The sequence below is a fragment of the Triplophysa dalaica genome, chromosome 19 (assembly GCF_015846415.1).
Source record: "Triplophysa dalaica isolate WHDGS20190420 chromosome 19, ASM1584641v1, whole genome shotgun sequence".
Classification (NCBI taxonomy): domain Eukaryota; kingdom Metazoa; phylum Chordata; class Actinopteri; order Cypriniformes; family Nemacheilidae; genus Triplophysa; species Triplophysa dalaica.
The window spans coordinates 18,757,513-18,784,706 of NC_079560.1; the positions used below are offsets into that span (position 1 = coordinate 18,757,513).

The 27,194-nt window shown below is 39.8% G+C and overlaps 1 protein-coding gene across 4 annotated transcripts in view; it reads right to left on the reverse strand.

Annotated features, from left to right (window-relative positions):
• The window catches only part of camk2a (calcium/calmodulin-dependent protein kinase II alpha), a 257,071-nt gene that overhangs the window by 210,993 nt on the left and 18,884 nt on the right, over positions 1-27,194 (reverse strand). For all 4 annotated transcript variants that reach the window (XM_056730301.1, XM_056730300.1, XM_056730299.1 and 1 more), the window contains exons 3-5: positions 16,006-16,065; positions 1,760-1,814; positions 1,533-1,598 (exon numbers count right to left, since the gene is read on the reverse strand). In XM_056730301.1, coding sequence (XP_056586279.1) covers positions 1,533-1,598; positions 1,760-1,814; positions 16,006-16,065 — 181 coding nt within the window. The remainder of the gene's footprint in view (positions 1-1,532; positions 1,599-1,759; positions 1,815-16,005; positions 16,066-27,194) is intronic.

The following is a 27,194-nucleotide window of genomic DNA, read 5'->3' on the forward strand; positions in this document are numbered from 1 at the left end:
TTAACGCTCCAGGACTACCACTTAAGGTGAAACATCGGGCCGGGTCCTCCCATGGAAACGCCGATGGTCTGTCAAGGATGTGGTCAGGAGCAACAACTCGGTCAGGTGACGGAGCAACAACTCGGTCAGGTGACACCCCCCCTCCCACCCAACACGTCTCTCCGTCTCCTTACAGAAGTAGGTCGACACTTGGGGGGGGGAGTGTGACGAGTCACCCCTGGCGCTATCAGCCTCGTCATGGAGACGGAGACAATCAGAGCGGCACAGCTGCCGCTCATCACCACCTGATGCGGGTTCTCAGCGACTATATTAGCCGCTACCAAACCGAGGAAGGTGAGCAGCGTCTCCAGTAGTATGAATGCCACTGAAGTTGTGTAACTGTTGATTCCCCAGGTTCTGACGTGTAGAAGGAGGAAGGAAGACGGAAGAAGGAAATACCCGGACAACCCGGAAGTAAAGTTAAAGACGGACGATGTTAGTCGATATGGAGTTATTGCAGGTAATCAAAAGTCCATTTATATACAAAAACAACAAAAGAAATATACAAATAACGACTCCAAAACACTTTAGAAATCAACAATTTCATACAACTATCACTAACTTTCTGTTGAGTTTAAAACACGTTTCCCAACTAGGACACAAACTTCATTAAAATAGTTTCATATTAGTTTATTTGTTGCTTCTCTTGTGCAATAGATGAACAACTGTTTATATGTATTTGGATTTTTTTATATTTAGATAGGCCAAGTCTATTTTGCCGGAGTCTCTATGTGTTTTCTTCTGCTTGTTTCTCGTGTATTCATACATCACCCATCATCCTCCACGTTTCCTCACCAGTCCGTTATCTGCAATAACTGCACCTGTTACCTATCACTAACATCAAAAAACAAATTAAGCTATCCTGTGTCTAAGTGGTTAGAGCATGGCACTAGCAATGCCAAGATCATGGGTTCAATTCCAGGGTATTGAACATAGTCAAAGACTAATTTATAATACAATGCAAAGTCGCTTTGGATAAAAGCGTCTGCCAAATGCATAAATGCATGAATTATCATTAAGACTCAACCTGGTTTCATGTTCTTTTTCCCATTTCGAATCTGTAACACGTCTATGTGATTTACTCCTTTTTATTCCTGTTTGTAATTAAAGCGTATTTAAGTTAAATACTACATTTGTTCGTGTTCCTGTTGGCTGTTCCATTACACCAATCTATTGTTTATTTTATTATTGAAATCATCGAATGACAAGCTGTTGTTTATTTAATTACTGAAATCAGCTTACAAGAAAGCAATGGGTGGAGGCAGGGGAGCGGTTCTAGCAAAGGACCATGTGAGACAGGAAGCAAACCTGGGTTGCAACAAGCGCGGCAGCTGAATTTCTTAATAATTTTAATAATCTTTGAAAAGCAAGACAAAATATTAAAAAGCACATTTTGAAAAAAAAATCGGTATTCGGCCTATGTGGTTTCTGCTTCAGTCAAAATTGTTCATTTCGGTTCATCCCTATACAGCAGTCCATAAGTGTTCACATACCTGGCATCTGCTTCACTGTAATATTCCCTGGCCACAATGTCTTCGAACAGCTCACCACCTGTAACTCTGAACCAGACAAAACATCGTAATAGTGTTAATTAAAGGTGTTGATAGTAATTTCCATTGAAAAAGTTATTCATCGTAGACTATAGCTAAATTATTATTTACAGGAAGACTCATTTAAAGTATGATAATATTTTATGTTTAAGTTGATGAGAAAAACTCACAAGTCAAAAATGAGGTAATGGTGACCTTCCTCTGAAATGCTGTCATGCAGCCGTACTGGTAGTATATGGAGGTGATGGATTGAAGAGATGGATAAATGAAAAGGAAGCAGAGAATACAATCATAAAGTCAGTTTTTTTCTTACAGATGCAATCCCTTGCCAAAGTATTGAGACAATTTTCTCTGAAATTACTAAATTGTACATGTTTTAATATTTTACATTTATTCTACATCTTCACATTCTCATGTTGTATCATAACTGTCATGCACCTATGCTAATGGTTTGGAAAGTTTGGTAAGTACTAGTATTCTGTCCACATGTTCTTTTCACTGTTTTCCCGCCTTAGTACTTCCAGTTGTTCCTCATTCACTGTGTGTTGTAGCCCTCTGTTCTGTTTTAGGGTTGAAAACATATCCCTTTCAAATGCATCCTCTATTGGCTTTTTTTCTACGTATGAATCAGTTCAGTACACTGATAGAGTTTGGGACTGCAAACCCTGATCTGACTTGCATTTCCGCTGCCAATAATTCCCTTACTTGATAGACATGGTGTATGCTGGAAAGTAGCAATCAATGTATAGCATGTACAAGTGTTCAGTCCACAGTTCCAGCAGCTACTTAATCTGTATGGAATATAATTTTTGTTTATACAGTATACAGACAAATACATGTTAAGTGTCTGAAATATACAATATTACTGTTGTGGAGATTCAAATCATGATACCAAGTAAAGTTGTCATAAAATGAATGTGTTGGTTGCATGTTGCAGTGGCGCCGCCATCTCGGTAGGAATATACTTTACTGCTTTTATTGTTTTGATATGTACAGCTACTTTTTTGTTTGATATATGGAGAAATCGAAAGTGAAATAGCCATGGGAACTCTGCGTAATGTTATTGCAGTTTTTAACACCGCAAAACCAAGCTATCATACTCAAATTTCCTAATCCTAAAGAAAAACAAACACTGAATTTAACGCACAAGCAGCAATCCTCCTAAGATGTGCAACATTCAACATGGCGTGATGTAGCTTCACATTCTCTATTTAGTTAAAATGGCATTAGCAGTAGTTTTACATTTAGGCAAACATTCCACTAGTTTTTTTACATTCCAACACAGTCCCTGTAGCTCCGTCGGTAGCTTGTTGCACTAAATTGTAAATGAGATAAAAAATGTATTTGTCATATTAGTAGCTATAATGAACAAGTTGAAATTACCTATGTTTCAGGTAAAATGGTATTGGCAAAGAGTTTTAACATACCAACTTGGCAAAGAGTTTTAACAAACTAGCTTGGTCGGTAATGTGCACAAGAAAATTAGTTGCGCCAGAAAAGCAAAGGCTTGACAAAAGACAAAAGGTTGCTTTAAATAGAAGTGTTCACCAAATGCGTAAATATAAGGAATTGTGTTTTTCATGTTATTTATTAATGCTAGCATTTATCCACAGGAGCTATTCTTCAAAAATTGTCCAGCTGTGGTAGTTTTTCCCATTTTTCCAAACATGCTTGGAACCTGATAATCACAGTTTGCGGCTATTTAAATTTACGCATTTGGCAGACGCTTTTATCCAAAGCGACTTATATTGCATTATACCATACATTTTGTTTCTGAGTATGTGCAATCCCTGGGTCCAATTCCTTGACCTTGGCATTGATAGCGATGCTCTGACCTTTGAGCTACAGGAAAGCGGGTTACTTTAACAGGAGCCATAATACATAAGGTGCCTACACAAAGTTACTGGTTTCAACTAAAGCTGGACCACTACCTGTTGAGAGAAAGTTTTTTTTTCATTTGTCTGTCAGGTATTCACAGAAGAGTTGGGTTTTAAGTAGTTTTTTGAATGTTGCGAGAGATGTGGTCCACCAGGAAGAAGTTGTGAAGCATAATGAGCGGGAACGCGATTTACTGTCCTTATGAGAAGGCAATACAAGACGCCACTGGTTTGCTGAACGCAGGAAACACGAGTAATGCTGTCTTTGGCAGGGTTCAGCTGGAGGTGATGCCCTTTCATCCAAGCTGAGATGTCCTCAAGGCAAGCTGTAATGCGAGCTGCTACAGTGGCATCGTCTGGGTGAAACGAGATGTAGATCTGGGTGTCGTCAGCATAACAGTGATACGAGAAGCCATGTGCATGTATGATGGGTCCCAAGGATGTCGTGTAGATGGAAAAAAGCAGTGGTCCAAGCACCAATCCCTGAGGGACCCCAGTGATCAAGTGGTGAGCAGTGGACAGCGAGCCCCTCCATGACACCCTGAAGGATCTGTTGGAGACGTGGGATTTGAACCAGCGGAGAGGGGAGCCTGAGAATCCTAGTGATGATAAGGTTGCTAGCAGTATCTGGTGATTGACAGTGTCAAACGCTGCAGATAAGTCTAGCAGAATCAGGACCAAGGATTTAGAATCAGTCTTGGCTAGCCGCAGTGCTTCCGTGACCGATAGCAGTGCAGTCTCAGTGGAGTGGTTTGTTTTGTAGCCAGACTGCTTGTCATCAAGTAGTTTGTTCTCGGATAGGTAGGAAGACACCTGGTTGAACGCTGCCCTTTCAAGTGTTTTTGCAATAAATGGGAGGAGAGAGACAGGTCTGTAACTGTCGGGAGTAGAGGGGTCCAATGAGGGTTTCTTCAGTAGGGGCGTGACCTGGGCCTGTTTGAATGTGGATGGAAAAGTGCCGGTGAGCAGGGAGGTGTTGATGATGTGTGTGAGTGCAGGTGTGAGTGTGCTGGATATGGCCTGAAGGAGATCGGAGGGGATTGGGTCAAGGGGATAGGTGGTGGGGTGGCTGGATAGAAGTCTGATTACTTCAGTGTCCGTCAGTGGGGTGAAAGAGGAGAGTTCGATGGTTGAAGTGTGGAAGGTGTGTACCAAGGTCTGAGGTACCGAAAATTGTTTGCTGATGGATGATGTTTTCTCAGTGAAAAATACAGCGAGGTCTTCCGCAGTGAAAGATGAAGTGGGAGGGGGAGGAGGGGGGCAAAGAAGGGAGTTAAATTTCTTGAAAAGCTGTCGAGTGTTTAGTGCATTGCTCACTTTGGTGGTATAGAAAGACATTTTAGCTTTGGTAACACTAGCAGAGAAAGAGGAGATTAGTGACTGGTAGTCCCCTAGGTCAGCAGGATTCTTGGTCTTGCGCCATCTCCTTTCAGCAGCCCTGAGTGTACTCCTTTGTTCACAGATAATTTCAGACAGCCAGGGGCAAGAGGGGGTGGCACGAGCTGGTCTGGAGGACAGAGGACAAAGGTTATCTAGACAGGATGTAAGATTTGAGCATAAGGTGTCGGTGGCAGTGTTAGCATCTAGAGATGCAAAGTTGGAGGGAAGAGAGGACGTCACATTAGCAGAGAGTGTGCTCGGGGAGAGAGGGCGAAGGTTCCGTCTAAAGAAAACGCGTGGTGATGTTAGTGTAGTGCATGTAGGAAGGAGCATGTTGAAAGTGATGAAGAAGTGGTCCGAGATGTGAAGAGGTGTGACTTGAATGTTATCTGTGGTGAAGTTACAGATGTAGATGAGATCCAGCTGGTTTCCTGATCTGTGAGTACAGGCTGATACGAGGCGCGTGAGGTCGAACGAGGCGGTGAGGGTGTGGAAGTCAGAAGCATAGTGTTTCTCCAGGTGGATGTTGAAGTCCCCAAAGACTACAAGAGGGCCGCCATCCTCCGGGACTGATGAGAGCAGCACATCTAACTCTTCAATGAAGTTGTGAAGAGGACCTTGGGGGCGGTAAACTACAACAACGCTGAGCTGAGTGGAAAAAAGTGATTTTAACAGCACGGTATTCAAATGAAAAGTTGTTGCATAGGGAAGATAGTGTGGAATATTTCCAGTCATTGTTGATAAGCAAACCTGTGCCTCCTCCTCTTCTGGTTTGGCGGGGAGAGTGAGAGAAGGAGTAGTTTGTGGAGAGAGCAGCGGGTGTGAGACTTCAGGACAAATCCATGTCTCGGTAAGACCAAGAATGTGAATGTCCGACTGGCTGGCAAACGCTGTCACATGCTGTCACTATCCGATGCAGTGAAGCTAATTCATGCATTCATGAAATCAAAAGCAGATTATTGCAATAGACTATTAAGTGGTTGTCCTGTAGGCTTAATACAAAAACTCTGGCTAGTTCAAAACGCAGCAGCTTGAGTTTCTGCACGAACAACATTACATGAAATGCTCACTCAGTTTAAATCTAGATTAAAGACCCATCTTTTCAAACTTGCATACAACACTTCCATAATACAAATCCTCTTAGGGTTTATTAGGCTGCATAAGTTAGAACAACCAGAACCAGGAACACTTCCCATTACAACTGATCTCTCAGTTGTACTGAGCTCTCAGTTATCTTTTCTCATTGTTCCGAGTAGAGCTGCACGATTAATCGAAAAAAGATCCTGATCTCGATTCGAACACCCAAACGATCTCATTAATGAAAATCAACTATTCTCGTGTGTCTATTAACTTGCACCTCGAACTAAAATCATAACACTTCAATATTTTCTGTTGCTGCCGCAGAAGTTAAAATCAGTATCATAAGGTATGTAACGACCTCACAAACAGACTTTTCAAAACACACACTATCATTATGTCTGTGTCAAATGATCACAGAAATAAGATTAAAGCAGAGAGTTGCCAACTCACACGCACGAGACGTTTACAAGCTCCTACTCTCCCAAATTAATCACACACCAAATAACAGACCAACATTTAAAGTAAATACAGCCTGACAACAAAACTGTTCTTATGAGTGTCTTTCAGGATTGTGATTAGTGGTGGGCCGTTAACGGCGTTAATGTGCTGCGTTTACGTGAGACTCTTATCGCGCAATAAAAAAAATGTCGCCGTTAATCTATTCTCAAAGTTGGGAGCTGGGTCTATACTACGCAAGCTATGATGACTTTCAACTTGATATTCTAGCGCGGATGTATACCTAGCTGCATTGCACTGTACCGGGCGAGAACGAGATTTTTCAACTCGCGTGATTCGCGTCATTCGCGCCGCCTCATCATCTCATGAACAGGGCTTCATTCGCGCGATTCGCGCCGCAAGTAGGTCTATCGCGTCTTTGCATTGACTTAACATGTAAATCACTCGCGCTTGACACGTCATTCACGTTTGGTCTGAACACAACATAACGTTACTGTGAAATTACCACATCAAGCGTGACATGCTAACATGGATGCAGCTTTGAAGCCGCCGGGTTGCTTCAGGGAAAATTTATTTTTAAGAAGCTTTGCAATGGAAACATCGACAAGACTAAGGTTGTTTGCACCTTGTGCAATGTGGAACTGGTTTAAAGAAAAACTTTCTCTCAACAGGTAGTGGTCTAGCTTTAGTTGAAGCCAGTAAATTTGTATTGGCACCTAATGTGTTATGGCTCCTGTATGACATATCGCTTGTTGCTCTCTAACTCTTTGTAAATTGCTTTGGATAAAAGGCAATCTTGGAGCTCGCCAGTCTCAAGTACCACCTAAACGCAAAGCATCCCTTAGCTAATGCGGAAGTAAACGCAAATACATCTTATTGAACATAAATTATTTTCATCACCAATTATCATAGTAGAACAGCTTTCTCAAGCAGTTTGTGATACATTTTGGAAACAGGAGATGAGCCCCTAGTCTAATGCGCCACCTGGCTTGAGAAACCCGTTCTCAAAGACTTACTTTTAGTCATTATTTGGGTAGCACACATATTCTGAATGCTTTCGGCAGAATTCAAATGAGCCATTTTAATCTAGATTAATCTAGATTAAAAAAAACTAATCTATGCCCACCACTAATTGTGATACATTGTTCTGATTATACTTCACATTTTAACTGGACATGTTTGAAACGAAACTAACGATTGCAGTTTGTAGCGCGGACAAATCCGAGTGAGCACTCATATCGGTCATTATGGTAAAACACGTCATCAGAGTGCCTACTACTCTATTAACGCTAATAGAGAAGCTGTTTATCAGTAGTGTCTTTCTGTAAAGACATCTTCAAGCGGTCTGTATATATCAGGTAAATGTTTAAAATAAAAAAGTGTCACCTTAAGAATTTGTTTAACTGAGAAATATTTCAAATACAAGTAACTTCACTGCATTTATACTTTTAAGGAAGTTAAACTTTTGCATTTAAAGTAAAAAAAATGAAAATAAAACTTAGTATACCTATGGAATTTGTGGTTTAACATTTCTCACCATAGTTACTGTAGGTTAACCATGAAATATGTAATAATTTTGAAGCAAAGTCATACATATTACGCACCTAAATAAAAAATTTTTTGGTCAGAACCTCTAGTAAATTATGTATTACTTTTAGTCATCATTCCGAATCGTAAAAGAATCGCAATCTCTACTTGAAACAAAAGAATTGTGATCCTCAATTTATCCAGAATCGTTCAGCTCTAGTTCCGAGGTCCGTAACAAGTCCAGATGGTGGAGCTGAAAGAGGGAGGCGGCTACCTGACATGTCCCTACTACACAACTGTAGCAAGGAAGGCGTGATGGGAGCCGTGGGGGCGAGGCCGGTGGCGTGAGTAATTGTGGAAATCAGCTGTGCGCGCACCGGTCCTGCATCTCCCACTGAGGAGTTCGGGAGCATGCTTTGTTTGTTTATTTTATTAAAACTTTATTTTAATGTTCGCCGGTTCCCGCCTTCTTCCTTCCCGGGTTTAGGCACCAATGTAATAAGGTTCATTAAAAGGAATATAACATAAGATACAAACGTAAATCATATGTCCGGGCCCGGTCCTCACTCACCGGCAGTCTTATCGATGTGCAATTTTAAATATATCCTGCAGATAATACACTACACATAATACACAATCTATTTTTATACAGCTTTTTCTGTAAATTATATTTCATTCTGCTGGATATAACACATACCTTTTACTACAATAGTCTATTCTTATTTTTGACTCGTACATATTTACATACACACATAGCTTAACTCTCTATAGCTGTACACTTATGTTTATTGTAATGTATTTCTTAATTTTTTATACCCAAAGGTCCTTATTTAAATCATCTGTGTAACTGTATTCTATTGTTTGATGGTATCTGTGTACTGTTGTTGCTGATTCTGTGGATGCTCATACTTTTTTGTTTGTGAAGAACTCTAGATACCACGCTTTGAACTAGTTTAAGTTTTTGTAATAAACCTACAGGGCAACCGCCTAACAGTGCATTACAATTATCTAGTCTTGACGTCATGAATGTGTGGATTAACTTCTCTGCATTTAATAGTGACAGCATATGATGTATTTAGATATATTCTTAAAATGAAAAAACACTGCTTTGCAGGTGTTGGCAACATGGTTTTGAAGTGATGGATTACTATCGAATAAAATGCCCAGATTCTTAGCTGATGACAAGCGTTTTATTGAGCATCCTTCAATAGTTAAGTAGTATTCTTGGTGGTTACATATGGCGGTTTTGGGTCCAGTAGGTAAAACTTCTGTTTTGTCAGAGTTCAACAGAAAACGTTGCTACTCATACAGTTTTTTATATCAGTTATATATTCCATTATTCTGGTGAACTACTGTATTTCGTTAGGCCTTGAGAAAATGTAGAGTTGAGTATCATCAGCAAAGCAGTGAAAACTTACTCTCTGTTTCTAAATTATACCTCCTAGAGGTAGCATGTACAGTAGACTGAGCACAGTGGCACGCCGTACTTGAATAGTGATTTGAGTGAGGACACATTGTTTATTTTTACAAACTGAAAACAGTTAGATAGGTATAAACGAAACCATTTTAATGCTATTCCACTAACGGCAACATCATTTTCAAGTCAATGTAAAAGTATGCTGTGGTCAATGGTGTCAAAAGCGGAACAAGTCTATCTAATCTAATACCAAAAGTAACAAGATGCAGCCACAATCAGATTCCAAAAGCAAATCATTTTTTACTCAGATCAAATCAGTCTATGTACTGTGCTCTAACTCCTTACTGGAATTCCTCACAGATATCATGGAGAAAGGAACATAGCTGTGATGAAACGACGAGTGGAGTGTAAATAAAGTGCCCTTCCATATACACTCACCTATAGGATTATTAGGAACACCATACTTATACTGTGTTTGAGCCCCTTTCGCCTTCAGAGCTGCCTTAATTCTACGTTGCATTGATTCAACAAGGTGCTGAAAGCATTCTTTAGAAATGTTGGCCTGAAATTGATAGGATAGCATCTTGCAGTTGATGGAGATTTGTGGGATGCAAGACGCTCCCGTTCCACCACATCCAAAAGATGCTCTATTGGGTTGAGATCTTGTAACTGTGGGGGGCATTTTAGTACAGTGAACTTATTGTCATGTTCAAGAAACCAATTAGAAATGATTTGAGCTTTGTGACATGGTGCATTATCCTGCTGGAAGTAGCCATCAGAGGATGGGTACATGGTGGTCATAAAGGGATGGACATGGTCAGAAACAATGCTCAGGTAGGCTGTGGCATTTAAACGATGCCCAATTGGCACTAAGGGGCCTAAAGTATGCCAAGAAAACATCCCACACACCATTACACCACCACCATAATTGCAATAATGAGAAATTGAACAGGTGTTCCTTATAATCCTTTAGGTGAGTGTATTTCTGATATTGTACGGCTTTTTAAAGCTGTTGACAGTTATTGAAGATGTAAAGCGCTATTTTCAACCGGCTACTGACACCAAAACACGTCAGTAATATAAACTGCAAATAAACCCTTGCTCGTGTTCAATGACACAAGCACTGATCTTGTGATCTGGCAGATTAATCCTTTTGGAATAATGCCCAAAACATTTAAATTTGCAAAAAGCCAATGGTTCACAATGGTATCTTAATGGAACCATTCATTTCTGTGATGGTTTCTTTTGAGTTTCTTTTGTTTTTATCAGCAGGGCTGTAACATTTATCCGTCTGTCGTATACAGGTACTTCTTGCTTCTTTATATGTTTGTATGTATGTAAAGTATGTGTGTATATATAAACTATATCCAACATATTTTACACATAATCATATCTATCCTCAATGCACAGTGTGGGGGGGGGCGCCAGTTCTTTAAATGGCTTTATAATGGGGAGCAACCATGAAAAGCTTGAGAACCACTGATTAAGGTGATCCAATGTTTTTAGAAACTTCATCCTGACCTACTGTAGAGAAGAATTGGAGTTGCTTCTAGGGGAGCTGAAATTTATAATCTGATCAGCTTCTCTATGATATACAAACTTTACTTTTAAAGAAATTCATAAAGTCGTCACTACTATGCTGATGTCAAACATCTGAAGACACTGATTATTTATTTTTTGATAATTTAGCCAGTGTGTTAAATAAAAACCTAGGGTTGTGCTAATTTTCTTCTATTATTGATTAAAGATCCAGTGTGTAATTTTTGGGATGTTCTATTGATAGAAATGCACTATAATAAACATAGCTATGTCTTCAGAGGTGTATAAAGAGCTTACACAAAAAAGCGTTATGATTTAACTACCTTAGAATAAACTATTTCTATCAACATACACCACGGGTCCCCTTGCATGTAATTCGCCATATTCTTTCCACAGTCGTAGTGTTTCGAAAGGGAGGAGAGGAGTGAGTGGTTGGTTGCAATTCACGACCTTGCTGATAGATTTCACTGACTGGACCTTTAAAAGTAGGCGGATCTAAATGTTTTTAGGGTTTTCCTCTATGTTAAAATACTATCTTTCCATGCTAAAGGAAATATCTATAATTTAGTTTTCTTAAATTTACACTTCATTTTCCGTGCTGCTCTCTTAAGAGAGCGAGCGTGCTCATTATACCAGGGTGATGGAAAGCTATCTTTAATTTTCTTTAGGCGCAGAGGAGCTACTGTTTTTAGCGTTTTGGAGAAGACCGAGTTAATATTTTCCGTGATAGTATTAAGATCTTTTATCAGATGTGTTAGAGAATTGAGACAATTGCAGCAAAATATTGAGAAACTAATCTTTGTTAGTTGAATTTATTTTTATATCGTGTTTGTAACATGGAATTTGATTTTGCAGCTATAGGTGTGTGTTACACAGAAAACTAAATAATGATATGAAATGTCTTCACTCTGCTAAGGATTTTTAATGTCGTTCACATTTGTAACGTATAGTATTAAATCTAGAGTATGATTAGGAAGGTAGGTAGTTCCTGGCACGTGTTGTTTAATATCTATAGAGTTGAGAATGTCTTTGAGGGCAGTCCTTAAATACCCGTATCGTTACCTACATGGATGTTTTAGTGTCCAATGACAAGGACTCTATCTGAGGTTAGTACTAATTCTTATAAAAATTCACAGTGGCGGGGGGGCGTGGCTCAATGATGTCTGCAACAAGAGAGAGAGAGAGAGAGAGAGAGACAGGAGATGGGCATATGTGGGTCAAGTGCTTATGATAAACACCTGCGTCTCGTTTTAGTAAATGGTGGGGAGACAGATAAAAAGCCGGCAGAACCCGATGAAAGCTGAGAGAGAGACCGGCTGGAAAGAGTCGTCAGTTATTTGTTGTGTTATAAATAGGATGCTCTGTGAGCGTTCCAGAGTTGAAAATAAATACAACTTTGAGTTCCGACAACACAGACCCTGTCTTTTTTCTGCGATACACAGAACCTCGCTATAATTACTCAATTCTTCTATAAAGTCTATGTGGTGCCCCGGTGGCCTATATACAGTAGTCAGAAGAAATTTTGAAGGTAATTTATCATTTACATTAGGTGATGTTATACAAAGGACGATCACATCAAATTAACTGTATTTGAATTTATACTTCTGAGTAATGCTATATAGTTCCCCCTGATGGAGGGAACGAGACGTTGTGTTGACAGAATGGAGTTTGAACTTGAGAACCTATCATCTTTGATTGTAATTTCAAAAGGTTAATGAAATTGGCGAATGGCATACGATGTAGGTCTCTCCATATACGAATTGTCACGGCGCTGAGCCGAATCTCGACTTTCAGAGGAGCGACACTGACTGGCTTAGGTAAGTGACAAGTGAGCGTAACTGTGGATCGTAATCTTCCTGTGGTGTAGCAAGGCATCAATTGCATGAGTCATGATGAGGGGCTCTTACTAACGGTACTGATGGTTTCAAAGCAAGCGGGTGAGTCCGTCTGATTGTTTCTTAAAACCGGATTGCCTGACAAAGGTAGAATGAACTTAGCCGAAGCATACTGCCGGAAGATGCTGTCTCCAAGGCGAGAGACGCAGCTCGATGACATGACCGAGCAGGAGCGCGCGAACACGAGATGATCGCGGTTTCCTCCATGCACAGATGTTTTAGGCCTGGGGGCTGCACGCTTCTCCAAGGTGGGCGATCCAATGGGATGAGATGTGTTTGGGCTCGAAAACCATGTTTCTTTGTCCTGCTCACTAGCTCATTTGCATTTATGGTCAACTAGAGGTTTGGAGCTCTAATACTCTTAGAATAAGATAAAATGAGTATGGTATAAAATACATTACTGTGCTATAAACCATCTTGTAACGAATTAAAAGGGAAACATTTAGATATGAAACATGCAGGGATTACAAGTACATTGACCTGTAATTTGTACAAGAGTGTAAATAAAAACAGAATACAACTAAGCACACATGCATTTGAGATTATAGGCGAGGCCAAATAACATGGGGACAAGCATGCATTGTGGGAATACAAGTCTATACATTTTAAACCAGTCTTTCGTGGCTACGGAGAGAGAAAGAGAAATTCAAAGGAATGAAACTGGTTGCCGCATTTCTATCGGGGCCATATGGTTCTCTGTCTTCTCCCAAAACCCCCTTTGAAGTCCAGGGGAGAGTATTGGAACGTGATGAAGGTGTTAAGATGGGGCAGTTGGACCAGACTCACTGGCGCCTGGTAGAGGCCCTGGTGAGAGCCTGTGGTGTTTTACGATACCAAATGGTAATCTTTGCTCCGACCAGATCCTACAGTGCTAAGTGATGGATGGAATGCTATACTCCGTTCAGTGGAGGACTTAGGGAAGCTGGAATAGCGCACTGGAGAAGGTAGAGTGGCCTCCCCTAGGGGCTCAAATGGGGCCCCCTTCCCAGGGCCACAATGACCACACTAAGGTCCTGTTACTTGTGAGAGATCTAATATTTAGCAAACCGAGTCGTATCAGATGTTTATCTGGATTAAGTCAATTTTTTATTTGATTTACATAAAAAAAGAAAATCCTATCAATGGTTTACATACTTTTCTTATATTTACTCTTCTCTCTTTATCCTTAGCTGGAGTTGTGTCGATGACGACTACGTAGCTCATATGCTGCAGTCGGTGACAATGAACTTGTAACATCATTCACAAGGTGTCTTCATCACTTACAACTTGTAAGTGGTCAGTGGATAGGGGTGCTGGCTTCCATGAGTGTGAGACGGTTTCACCCAGGACTTCTTTGGCACACAGCAGTATGTCTTCCATGTTACTGGTTGTCGGCCCCAGAATAGTTTATATGGCAACCGAGCTCTGTCCATTCGGCACACGCACCCAAACCACTGCAGTTGTCTTTTCTGTATCACTTCCAAAATCGTAGCCTGGTCGGGCATTTTCGTCTTACAGTTAAGTTTTGGAGTCGGTCTAACCCAGATACGCCCAAGATTTGCCTGAGGCATCGCATTTGAAAGACCTCAAGCTTATTCATTTCCTTCTTCAGAAGGGTCCAAGACTCTGATCCATAGAGTAGAATCGGAATAACCAGATGCGCATTTTGGTTATGCTATTGATCTTTTTCCACAAGCACCATTTAAGTGATGCAAACACTCCTGATGCTTGGCCAATTCAACAATGTACTTCTGCAATCACTGCAATCTTCTTCTCCTGTATTAGAGATCCTAAGTACTTAAAGTACTTCATATTCAAGGGGGGGTAAATATATGTGGTGGATTTTGTGCTTTCTGGGACATGAGATGGCAAGCAGACAGCTTTTGTTTTTCTGCTGTCCACACCACTCTCTGTCCAGACCATAGGCTTTACATTTCCCAAACCAGATAGAGATATAGCTTGTCAGTATGCTCAGAACGTGAACATGTTGTATTATATAGATAGAAGATATTTTACCATATAGTGATTGAACATTAGGATCGGAGTCTAGAAGCGTTTAGAGGAAAAGGGAATTTTGTTTCTAGGTTGTACGGTTCAAAGGTTATATGCAAAAACATGTGTGGAATTTTCCCCATTTTTTCCCCCAATTTCCCATGGCTGCCATAGGCTTCCATGGCAGAAGATGAAGGAAAATGACGTCATGTGATGCATTCGGATCGACATGAGCCAAGGGTACAGGGGCAAAGAAAAAAATCCTTCTAGGATGTACGGTTCAAAAGTTATAGGAAAAACGTATGTAGGAGTTTGGACTGTTGGTGGCGCCATGGAGTTTTTGGAAAAGACTCCATATTTGCCATGGTAACAGTTTAGACTGTTATCTATGTGTTATCTTTGTGCCAAATTCCACAACTTTCCCATGTACGGTTCTATGGGCTGCCATAGACTTCCATGGCAGAAGAAGAAACGGATGAATAATAAGAAGATTAACGGAAGCATTTGGTGTCTACGCCACATTGTGGACGAGCACTCCAAAATGGATTTGATTCTGTATCATTGCAGTAATGACCTGAGGTAACATACATAGTTTCGGCACAGCGCCTTCTACTGGTCCAGATATATGAAAAAAAATTGTGCTTATAACTTTTGAAAACTTTGGAGTAAATTCAAAAGACTGGCCTTGTTTGATTCCTTGAGGCATGGGGAGTTGAACCATACCCAATGTTCCTCATTCGTCCATTGTTGTTTACTAACAGAGTTGTCATTTTCGGCCATACTTCCTGTCCACCATATTCAATTATATAGAAATTGTACTTTTTCAAACTCTTCCTAAAAAATTGGTAAGATTTGCACAAAATGTATTACGTGGCATCAGGAGACAAAAGATTTTTGATTGATTGATTGGTTCTCGTACACAGCATCAACAAATTCTTAGGCAAGCTCGCCAAAGGGTCATTTCGCAACATGTATTGAAATGAAACGTGGTATGCATCATCACAGGCATATCCTGTCTGCATCCGAAACATTTTTGACAGCGCCACCTATTTGTCAAAAAGTATATGCAATTTTCTTGTGTTCGTTCTCCTTTTCCTGTGTTTTTAAACTTGGTATTCAAAATCAGATCATCTGACATCTCCAAAATATTCCCTTTAGGCCATGGTTGGGCATGACCCCGTAATTGCTGCTTGAAGCAATATTTACATTTAAGACCCTTTAAGGAAAAACAACCTTTTATTAAATGAAATTGTGTGTTTCTGCAGTACACTTACCAATATTTGGATGTTTCAGCAGTCTACAGATCCTAGCCTCCCTGTCCAGCTTCTGGTGATCTGAAAATAAATAGATTTCAAGTATTATGTATAACATACATAATAACTGTAAACGCAAGCTCTAGACCTGTGTGGTCAGCAGTCTATGACTACTGAACAATTGCTGTTGTGAGTGTGGTTTATATAGACCGTTTAATTAATCCCTGAGTGTTTGCAAATGAGAGTACTGTGTGGTGGGCGAAGGTCCTGGGAGACTAATTGGTTGCACAAGTAAAATGAGCCCAACCCCTATATATGCAGAGAAGGATAAAGTAAAAATTTTATAATAGTACAAGTACTACTACTATGATGAAATTGTACTCGAGTACAACAGTCACCATTACAGCTAAACAAGTGTGTTTTTAATCTGGATTTAAACGTAACTACTGTTGGTGAACATCTGATGTCTTCTGGAAGAAGATTCCAGCAACGGATGGCGTAATGGCTAAACGCTGACTCGCTTTGTTTTGTGTGAACCCTTGTTATCTCTAAAGGACTTGATCCTAATGATCTGAGAAATATGTTTAGTTTATATTCAATAAGCATATCGCAGTAATTTATAGACAATTAATAATACTTTGAAGTTGATTCTAAAAGTAGCTGGTAACCAGTGTAAGGACCTAAGGATTGCAGTGTGTAAAAAGGTTAAATAAAAGGAAGGAAGGAGACGGGAACCGGCAAACATTTAAACATTTAATAAAATAACCACAAAATAAAATGACAGCCGGCAGCCCCTCACGGACGACTGCCGGCGAATAACACAGTACATAAACAGCCGGCAGCCCCTCACGGCAACTGCCGGCGAATAACACAAACCACAACTAAAAGTCAGGCCTGGTCCTCTCTCAGTGACTGTCCGGTCGCTCATCCTCTTATGCTCCCGATCTCCTCCATGATACGAGACCGGTGCGCGTACAGCTGACGCTCATTATCAACTCACTCACCGGTCAGAATCCTGGCAGCAGCTTTCTGTATGAGCTGCAGCTGTCTGATGGTCTTTATGGGAAGACCTGTAAGGAGTCCATTACATTAATTCACCCTGTTGGTGATGAAAGCATGAACTAGTTTCTCTAATTCTTGGTTTGAGACAAAGCATCTGATTATGGCTATGTTTCCGAGAATTTAGTATGCTGATTTGCTTATTGCTTTGAAATGATTGCTGAAACTAAGGTCAGACTCTAAAATGACTAAAAGATTTTTTACCTTACTTTGTGTATTTAGACCTCCTAAGTCAAGGTATGTTATTACCATGTTAGTTTCAAACTTGTTACCAAAAACAATGAATTCAGTTTTTTTTATTTAACTGAAGGAAGTTTTGACACATCCAGCTGTTACATTCCTCAATGAACTGGCACAGAGAGTCAATAGGCCTGTAGTCATTGGGTAAGAGGGCTAGATAGATCTGAGTGTCATCTGCATAGTGGTGGAGTAGGCGGGGTGAGACCGTGGTTTGAGACCGGTGAGTAATTGTTAATGAGCGCCAGCTGTGCACGCACCGGCCTCGAATCACGTAGGAGATCGGGAGCATATAAGAGAACGAGCGACCGGACCGTCGAAGAGAGAGGACCGGGCCCGAAAATGTTTTACGTTTGTATTCAGAATTCAATCAAATATTGTTTATTATCTTTATTAGCACTGTCTCTGTGCTGTGATGCTGACGGAAACCAGACAGATAATTGTCCAGGTAGCCATTTGAGTTCAAGAATCTGGTCAGCTGATTGAAGACAACCTTTTCAATGATCTTGCCTATAAATGGAAAATTTGATATTGTCTGTAGCTAGACAGTAGGGTTTTGTCTAGATTGCTCTTATTATAGTAGAAGTTTGACAACTGCAGTTTTTAGGGACACTGGAAAAGTTCCTGAAAGCAGTAAGGCATTTACTATTTTTAGGGGATCCGCTTCAAAACAGTTAAACACTCTTTTGAAAAAGGATGTGGGAAGCGTGTCAAGGCTGTAAGTTGACGCTTTTAGATGCTGTACCGTTTCCTCCAAGGTTTTGTGATCAGTTGTCTGAAATTCAGACAGAGTTAGTCATTTCTGATGTACGGAAGTTAGACTGACCTGACTGCTGAAAGGAGCTTTGCTGATTTCCATTCTGATATTATTGATCTTCTCTAGAAAAAAAGTTTTGATATGTCATATTCTGTTGTGTTTTTCCAGGGTGCTTTATGCCTGCCAGTTATCGCCTTGACCATTCCTGGAGCAATGGGGTCTATAGCATTTTTATCTATTGCATTGAAGCTTTCGAGAAGAACATCCATAGAGTCTGCAGACGTATTTGGTGACAAAAACATAGCATTTATTAATAGGATCACTGGTGTTTTTATTTATGAATCTCTTTTTTACCGAGACAGGTCTATCTTCATTGGCAGGACTGATTGATACATCAATGAAAATACAGAAATGATCAAACAGCGCCACATCTCTAATAATAGTGGATGAAGTGTTTAGAACTTCCAAAATCGTAGCCTGGTCGGGCATTTTCGTCTTACAGTTAAGTTTTGGAGTCGGTCTAACCCAGATACGCCCAAGATTTGCCTGAGGCATCGCATTTGAAAGACCTCAAGCTTATTCATTTCCTTCTTCAGAAGGGTCCAAGACTCTGATCCATAGAGTAGAATCGGAATAACCAGATGCACATTTTGGTTATGCTATTGATCTTTTTCCACAAGCACCATTTAAGTGATGCAAACACTGCTGATGCTTGGCCAATTCAACAATGTACTTCTGCAATCACTGCAATCTTCTTCTCCTGTATTAGAGATCCTAAGTACTTAAAGTACTTCATATTCAAGGGGGGGTAAATATATGTGGTGGATTTTGTGTTTTCTGGGACATGAGATGGCAAGCAGACAGCTTTTGTTTTTCTGCTGTCCACACCACTCTCTGTCCAGACCATAGGCTTTACATTTCCCAAACCAGATAGAGATATAGCTTGTCAGTATGCTCAGAACGTGAACATGTTGTATTATATAGATAGAAGATATTTTACCATATAGTGATTGAACATTAGGATCGGAGTCTAGAAGCGTTCAGAGGAAAAGGGAATTTTGTTTCTAGGTTGTACGGTTCAAAGGTTATATGCAAAAACATGTGTGGAATTTTTCCCATTTTTTCCCCCAATTTCCCATGGGCTGCCATAGGCTTCCATGGCAGAAGATGAAGGAAAATGACGTCATGTGATGCATTCGGATCGACATGAGCCAAGGATGCAGGGGCAAAAATCATTCTAGGATGTACGGTTCAAAAGTTATAGGAAAAACGTATGTAGGAGTTTGGACTGTTGGTGGCGCCATGGAGTTTTTGGAAAAGACTCCATATTTGCCATGGTAACAGTTTAGACTGTTATCTATGTGTTATCTATGTGCCAAATTCCACAACTTTCCCATGTACGGTTCTATGGGCTGCCATAGACTTCCATGGCAGAAGAAGAAACGGATGAATAATAATAAGATTAACGGAAGCATTTGGTGTCTACGCCACATTAGATTAGATTAGATTAGATTCAACTTTATTGTCATTACACATATACAAGTACAGTGTAACGAAATGTAGTTTAGGTCTAACCAGAAGTGCAATTAGCAAGTGCAGGATATACAGTGTTAATAAATACAGAATACAATATTAGGAAAATACTATACAATGGGCATGTACTATGAGAATGTGACAGTCGGTATATACTAAGGACAATATATACAGAAGGATATATACTGTGAACATTAATGTACAGGTGGTTATGAACAGATAACAATATAGACAATACAATAGTGCAAGTGATTTGAGTGTGCATTAGTTATAGACATTAGCTTTTAAAGTAAAAGCTAATGATTGTGGACGAGCACTCCAAAATGGATTTGATGCTGTATCATTGCAGAAATGACCTGAGGTAACATACATAGTTTCGGCACAGCGCCTTCTACTGGTTCAGATATATGAAAAAAAAATTGTGCTTATAACTTTTGAAAACTTTGGAGTAAATTCAAAAGACTGGCCCTGTTTGATTCCTTGAGGCATGGGGAGTTGAACCATACCCAATGTTCCTCATTCGTCCATTGTTGTTTACTATCAGAGTTGTCATTTTCGGCCATACTTCCTGTCCACCATATTCAATTATATAGAAATTGTACTTTTTCAAACTCTTCCTAAAAAATTGGTAAGATTTGCACAAAATGTATTACGTAGCATCAGGAGACAAAAGATTTTTGATTGATTGATTGGTTCTCGTACACAGCATCAACAAATTCTTAGGAAAGCTCGCCAAAGCTCGCCAAAGGGTTTTTCTGCTGTCCACACCACTCTCTGTCCAGACCATAGGCTTTACATTTCCCAAACCAGATAGAGATATAGCTTGTCAGTATGCTCAGAACGTGAATATGTTGTATTATATAGATAGAAGATATTTTACCATATAGTGATTGAACATTAGGATCGGAGTCTAGAAGCGTTCAGAGGAAAAGGGATTATTATTTATTATTTATTTATGAATCTCTTTTTTACAGAGACAGGTCTATCTTCAGTGGCAGGACTGATTGATACATCAATGAAAATACAGAAATGATCAAACAGCGCCACATCTCTAATAATAGTGGATGAAGTGTTTAGAACTTTGCTAATGAGCAGATCCCGGGTGTGTCCAAGATTAATTGTGGGACCGTGTACATGCTGGATGAGATAAAAAGTGTTTAAAACATTCAAGAGTTCATTTTCAGTGTTGTTTTCTGTCTTGTCTACATAAATATTAAAATCTCCAACCATAACAAAGCAGTCAAATTCTGAGGAAATAGCTGATAGCAATTATTTTAAAAAATTATCAACAAACACTGGGGAATATTTGGTAGGTCTGTAAATAATTGAAACAGAATTTGTGGTGCACCTTTTAAAGCAATACTTATGTATTCAAAGGACAGGTAGTCACCAAGTAACACATGCTTGAATTGAAAGACATCTTTTAAAAGAGTAGCTATTACTCCACCTTTCCTAATAGCTCTACAAACATTTATAAAAGTAAAGCTTGGGGTGCAGATTCAGTGAGGATTGTAGCACTACAACTATCATTTTACCAAGTTTAATTTAGAAACATGAAGTCCAGTTTGTTACTACTGATGAGGTCATTGACCAAAAATGATTAGATTTTTAGTGAACGAATGTTCAAAAGCAAAAAAAAATGTTTTTTTACCGCTGTCATTCTCAGAGTGACGTCTAGTTGGCAGTAACCTTGCACTGGTTACCTATAAAGCATCGCATTAACTTTAAGATCTTGCTTATTACTTATAAAGCCCTACATGGTCTAGCGCCGCAGTATTTAAATGAACTTCTATTGTATTACAATCCTCCACGTGCATTACGCTCTCAGGCATCCTGTCAGTTAGTAATACCTAGAATTTCAAAATCAAGTGCAGGTGGTAGATCCTTTTCTTATCTAGCGCCCAAACTTTGGAATGTTCTTCCCTGCACTGTCCGGGAGGCAGACACACTCTGTCAGTTTAAATCTAGACTAAAGACGCATCTTTTTAATCTTGCATACACTACACTTCCATAATATTAATCCTCAGAGGATTTACGCTGCATTATTTAGATCAACCGGAACCAGGAACACATCCAACAACAAAATGATGTACTTGTTGCATCAAAGAGTGCAGAACAGTACTCTACTCTCAGCCAGTCTTGTCTTTTTGTTCCAAGGTTACCGCAGTATGCAGTTCATGCCCAGACCTGAGAATGGGAAGCGATGACCTGACAAGAGCTGAGATGATAGAGCTGGATAAAGGACGCGGCAACTTCACACGATTTTTCTACAACACTTCAAATGCTATTAGATTGTTAATGATAATCTTAAATCTATAATTTACCTTATTAGTAAGTTTATTTATTTTTTATTTAGCCTTGTTGTGCAAGCACTGTTGAGCTTGTGCAGAGGCAGCAGTTTTTGCCAGAGGGGAACTGGAATCCCCTGGTTGGGCCTGGGTTCTACTGAGAGTTTTTTTCTCGATTGGAGTTTTGGGTTCCTCGCCACCATTTGGATATTGTTTTGCACATTTTTTGCCTGGCCGGGGGGGCTGCTTTAGAATTTATAAGTTAGACATAATTAATATTGCATATAATAATTTATAGTCTGTTTAATATTTGACCTGTGTTTCTCTCTCCTATGTGTGCTTTCACTGTGCGTGTGTGTGAGTGTGTTTGCGTGTGTGCGTCTATGTCAATGTGTGTAAGTATGTATGCATATTGAGTGTGTGGAGCATTTGTATGTCTGTCTTTTGTTGTTTTCACCTTTTTCTTGTTTTTACAGGTATATGCCTTTAGTTGTTTTTCTTGTATTCAATGTGTCTCATTGTACAGCTGCTTTGTAACAATGAAAATTGTAAAAAGCGCTATATAAATAAAGTTGAGTTGAGTTGAGTAGATTAGATGGTTTGCCATACGACTGGAAAGGGCCTTAGTTTTTGCTTACTTATCAGGTCAGATATAGGGAAAACTAAAGGAACATTGGGTTCCCAATTGTTCTGTACATATTTGCGATTGTTGCTGTTATCATAGAGGGGACCCAATTCATATCTTTGTGCTCTTTGCAGTCTTGTTTAGTCCACCTCCTGCAAAGGCTAGATAAGCGCTCACCTTTATAATGTTGAATAAGGCGTATCGGCATGATGGCTCTGTCTTAGCAATGTGATCATTGAAGGACAGCTGTTCATCAATTATGACTCTGAGGTTCCTGGCTGTTTTGGAAGGAGTGATTGTGGTATTGCTAAGTTGGATGGTGAGATCGTGTTGCACTGTGGGATGTGGCAGAAACGCTAGTAATTCTGTCTTGGCAGGGTTCAGCTGGAGGTGATGCTCTTTCATCCAAGCTGAGATGTTTTACAGGCAGGCTGTAATGCGAGCTGCTACAATGGTATTGTCTGGGTGAAACGAGATGTAGATCTGGGTGTCATCAGTATAACAGTTATTCGAGAAGCCATGTGCCTGTATGATGTTGCGTAGATGGAAAAAAGCAGCGGTCTAAGGACCGATCCCTGAGGGACCCCAGTGATCCTGTGGTGAGCATTGGACAGCGAGCCCCTCCATGACACCCTGAAGGATCTGTAGGAGAGGTAGGATTTGAACCAGGGGAGAGGAGAGCCTGAGATTAATAGAGATGACAGGGTTGCTTGCAGTATTTGGTGATTGGCAGTGTCAAACGCTGCAGATAGGTCTAACAGAATCAGCCTTGGCTAGCCGCAGTGCTTCTGTGACCGATAGCAGTGTAGTCTCAGTGGAGTGGTTTGTTTTAAAGCCAGACTGCATGTCATCCAGTAGTTTGTTCTGGGATAGGTAGGAAAACACACCTGGTTGAAAGTGTTTTTGCAGTAAATGGAAGGAGAGAGTAACTGTCAGGAGTAGAGGGGTCCAATCTGGGTTTCTTCAGTATGGGCGTGACCTGGGTTTGAATGTGGAAGGAAAAGTGCCGGTGAGAAGGGAGGTGTTGTGCTGGATATGGCCTGAAGAAGATGGGAGAGGATTGGGTCAAGGGGACAGATGGTGGTGACTAGTGAGAAGTCTGGTGACTTCAGTTTCAGTCAGAGGGGTGAAAGAGAAGAGTTCAATGTTTAAAGTGAGGGTGGCGTGTACAGATGTCTGAGAATTTTTGCTGATGGATGATGTTTTCTCAATGAAAAATACAGCGAAGTCTTCCACAGTCAAAGATGAAGTGGGCGGGGGAGGAGGGGGGCAAAGAAGACAGTTAAATGTCATGAATAGCTGCTGAGTGTTAGGTGCATTGCTCACCTTGGTGGTATAGAAAGAGTGTACTCAGGTGTTCACAGAGGATGTCAGAAAGCCAGGGGCAGGAGGGGGTGGCACGAGTTGGTCTGGAGCACAGAGGACAAAGGTTATCTAGACAGGATGTAAGTGTTGAGAATAAGGTGTCTGTGGCAGTGTCAGCATCTAGAGATGCCAAGTTGGAGGGAAGAGAGTATGTCACTTAGTTGGAAGGAAGAGAGGATGTCACTTTAAGAAGTTTTTATCCTCCCCCAACACACACAGCAGTGAAAACTTTGCAGGTCCTTTTGATGATGAGAGAGAGCCTACTCAGTTGAAAACTGCTTCAGGGACCACAATTATAGTAACGCTTCATTTTATTGTCAGTATTGGTAACAGTGTAGTAAGAGGGGAAACAGTAATTGGTTTGATTTATCAATACTGAAAAAACTAAAATCGTTAGTAAGGCTGTTTATTTATAATGCCGTGATTCCCATCACTGCTTGCAACACGGCCATTTTTACAGCAGGGATGGTGAGAATTTTAAGCATGAAAAAGCAAGAATAATTTCATGTGACTTTCTTGTCCCGTGCTTACAGAAGAGAGGGACATATGATGCATGTTTAAATATGTCGTTAAAGCAGAGGTTGTTCAGTTCGGTTCCATACACATTACATAAATGAGGTGGAGACACATTAGTGAACCGTACATCAACAAAACGGTATGCACCAATGTTGTTTTTCATTTGATGTTTACCTGTCAGAACTTCTTATTAGTTACCAATGCAACAGGGAAACAAGCATTATTTAAACAAATATTATTCATATTACCTCTACATTTGTCACGGTTTCCCTCTGTCTCTCCCTGTTTTTCCCCATGGACTTTATTTCCCCCACTCCGCACCAGTGTCTCATCAGTAATCACCACACCTGTCAGCCATTCCCTCATCACCCGGACTTTGTATATATTCTCATTGTGTTCCTCTGCTCATTGTCCCGTTTAATCTTCACCTGATTGTTGTTGTTTTCATTAAATTAAATTAAATGACATAAAAAAATACATTGTATCCAGAACTTCCCCATCTGTGGTCCGTGGCAGTCCATGACAATATTCTTGCACAAACGGATTTTTATAAGATGCTAGTTTGCACAGCTTCCATAATCCTGTCTTGAAGCTTAAATGGTTGCTTCATTGTCTTCATAAGTCAGAGTTTGATCGGATTTCACCTTAAGGACAGGTGCACTACCAAAGTTTATCTTCTTCGTCTAACATAAAACTGGTTCTCTCTGATCATTTCCAGCCAAGATCAACTGGAGCCTCAACAAACTGCATTAGGACACTTTCTTTCTTTTGATGGGCAAGACATGCAAGTATCATACTTTTTCTTATTTATGGATGCATAGAGCATCATTAATCCTTTTAACAAATGTGCTTTACAAGAAGAAACTGATGTTTTGTTCAGGCTGTTAATCTTCTGAATATCATATACTGCTATAAATCCATGCTCTGTTCTTCTCTCTGCTTCAACTTCAACCTTCTTCCAATGCTAAACTGTATTTGTGTGTATGTTAGATTAGTATGTGTCTAGTCTAGGTAATAAAGTCCTGTTTTATTTCAGACGTAAAATGTATCATAATTTATTAAATTCATTCCAATTTGGGTTTATATTTGTTTACCTCACAAATGGTGGTGGAGAATAAATTACTTATAATTGTGATCAACGCTCATGATAATTCTTACATACAGTTGAAAGAAAAAGTATGTGAACCCTTTGGGCTCACTTGGATTTCTTCAGAAATTGGTCATAAAATGTGTTCTGATCTTCATCTAAGTCACAACAATAGAGAAACACAGTCTGCTTAAACTAATACCCGCACAAACATTATATGTTTTCATGTTTTTATTGAACACAACATGTAAACATTCATAGTGCAGGGTGGAAAAAGTATGTGAACCTTTGGGTTTAATAACTGGTTGACCCTCCTTTGGCAGCAATAACCTCAACCAAACGTTTCCTATAGTTGCAGATCAGACCTGCACAACGGTCAGGAGAAATTTTTACATACATGCACAGCTGCATGTATGTAAATTAGCTTAAACCTACGGTGAATCAGTACTACTCCTTAAAGAAGGACAGGAAACCTGTTTAAAGTACTTGCTTACAGAGAAGCGAAAGCATACATAATTAGAATTAGTGAATACTACATTATATTTGCATTTAAGCTTGCTAAAGAAAGTCTTGAGTTGATTTAAGTGTAAGAGCCATGTTGTAGCCAACTGTGTACCGCTTTTATTATTTAAGATTGTTTGAATTGTGCACACACTCTTTGAAAACTAAAGTGCATTGGTTCAGACAACAACGACTTGTCAACCACCTTGACTCCACCTACCATAAGCGTCATTGGCTGGTGCCATGATTTTGTAAACAATCCATATTTGTCTGATAAGCTAAGCTAAGCTAACAAGACCTAGCGAACCTAACAGCCTTAGATGAGTTTACTAATACCTAACTTCAATAAATAGTCGTTAGCATACCATATATACTTGAAGTCATTTAGTAGTGCTTGTGTGTATTGGAGTGTAAAGTGATTTTAACTATTCTCTCTTAGCGAAATCTCTGGTTTCTGATTTTCACTCTCTCTTATTAATTCTTCTCAGCTTCACTCACACTAATTTCAGGTGCATTCCTTCCTAAACATCGTTGCTCAGTTACTAATTTAATTAAACCAAACCTTATTCAAATTTTAACTGCTTAACCAGAGAAGCGTTCTTATAGTTATTGGGGATTTTAAATAGAACTTTGACCCTGAAGTGCACACACATGTAATGGCATAGGCATGGGAGCCGAACACGCAGCAGCCGTAGCCAACAATGGAGTGATGCCCAACACTGACCTATATGGTTAAATGTCAGAACTATTGATTTTTCCCAGTACTAGATCACTTCCCTTCTATTTTTTTTTACTGATTACTTTTATTCATTTTATTAATAGCAGTCAGCTATTTTTATTTTATTAATCTCTGTCCAATCTCTCAATTTCTCGATTTTGCTTATTTTAAACATGTGCTCCAGAAATATGACCCTGCTACACAAGCTAGATGATAAATAGGGCATATAATTCTGAGAACCACTAATAAACAAAATTGGAATAGGGAAAGCTCTCTTCTCTCTAACTTCCTGTTATTCACTATTCAGAGATCAAGCCTGTTAAGAACCAGTATGTTTTGAGTTTCGATTTAAATGATTAAACCAGTCTTACATCATTGTTAAATCTCTGATTTTATACAAATCTTGGCTTCCTGGCATAAGCAGTTAGGAAAATAATAGTGTACACACTAGCTACCTAGAGCAGTTTACCACACCTGTTAACACCTAGCTGCACAATATACACCTAGCATTAATTTTTTTAATC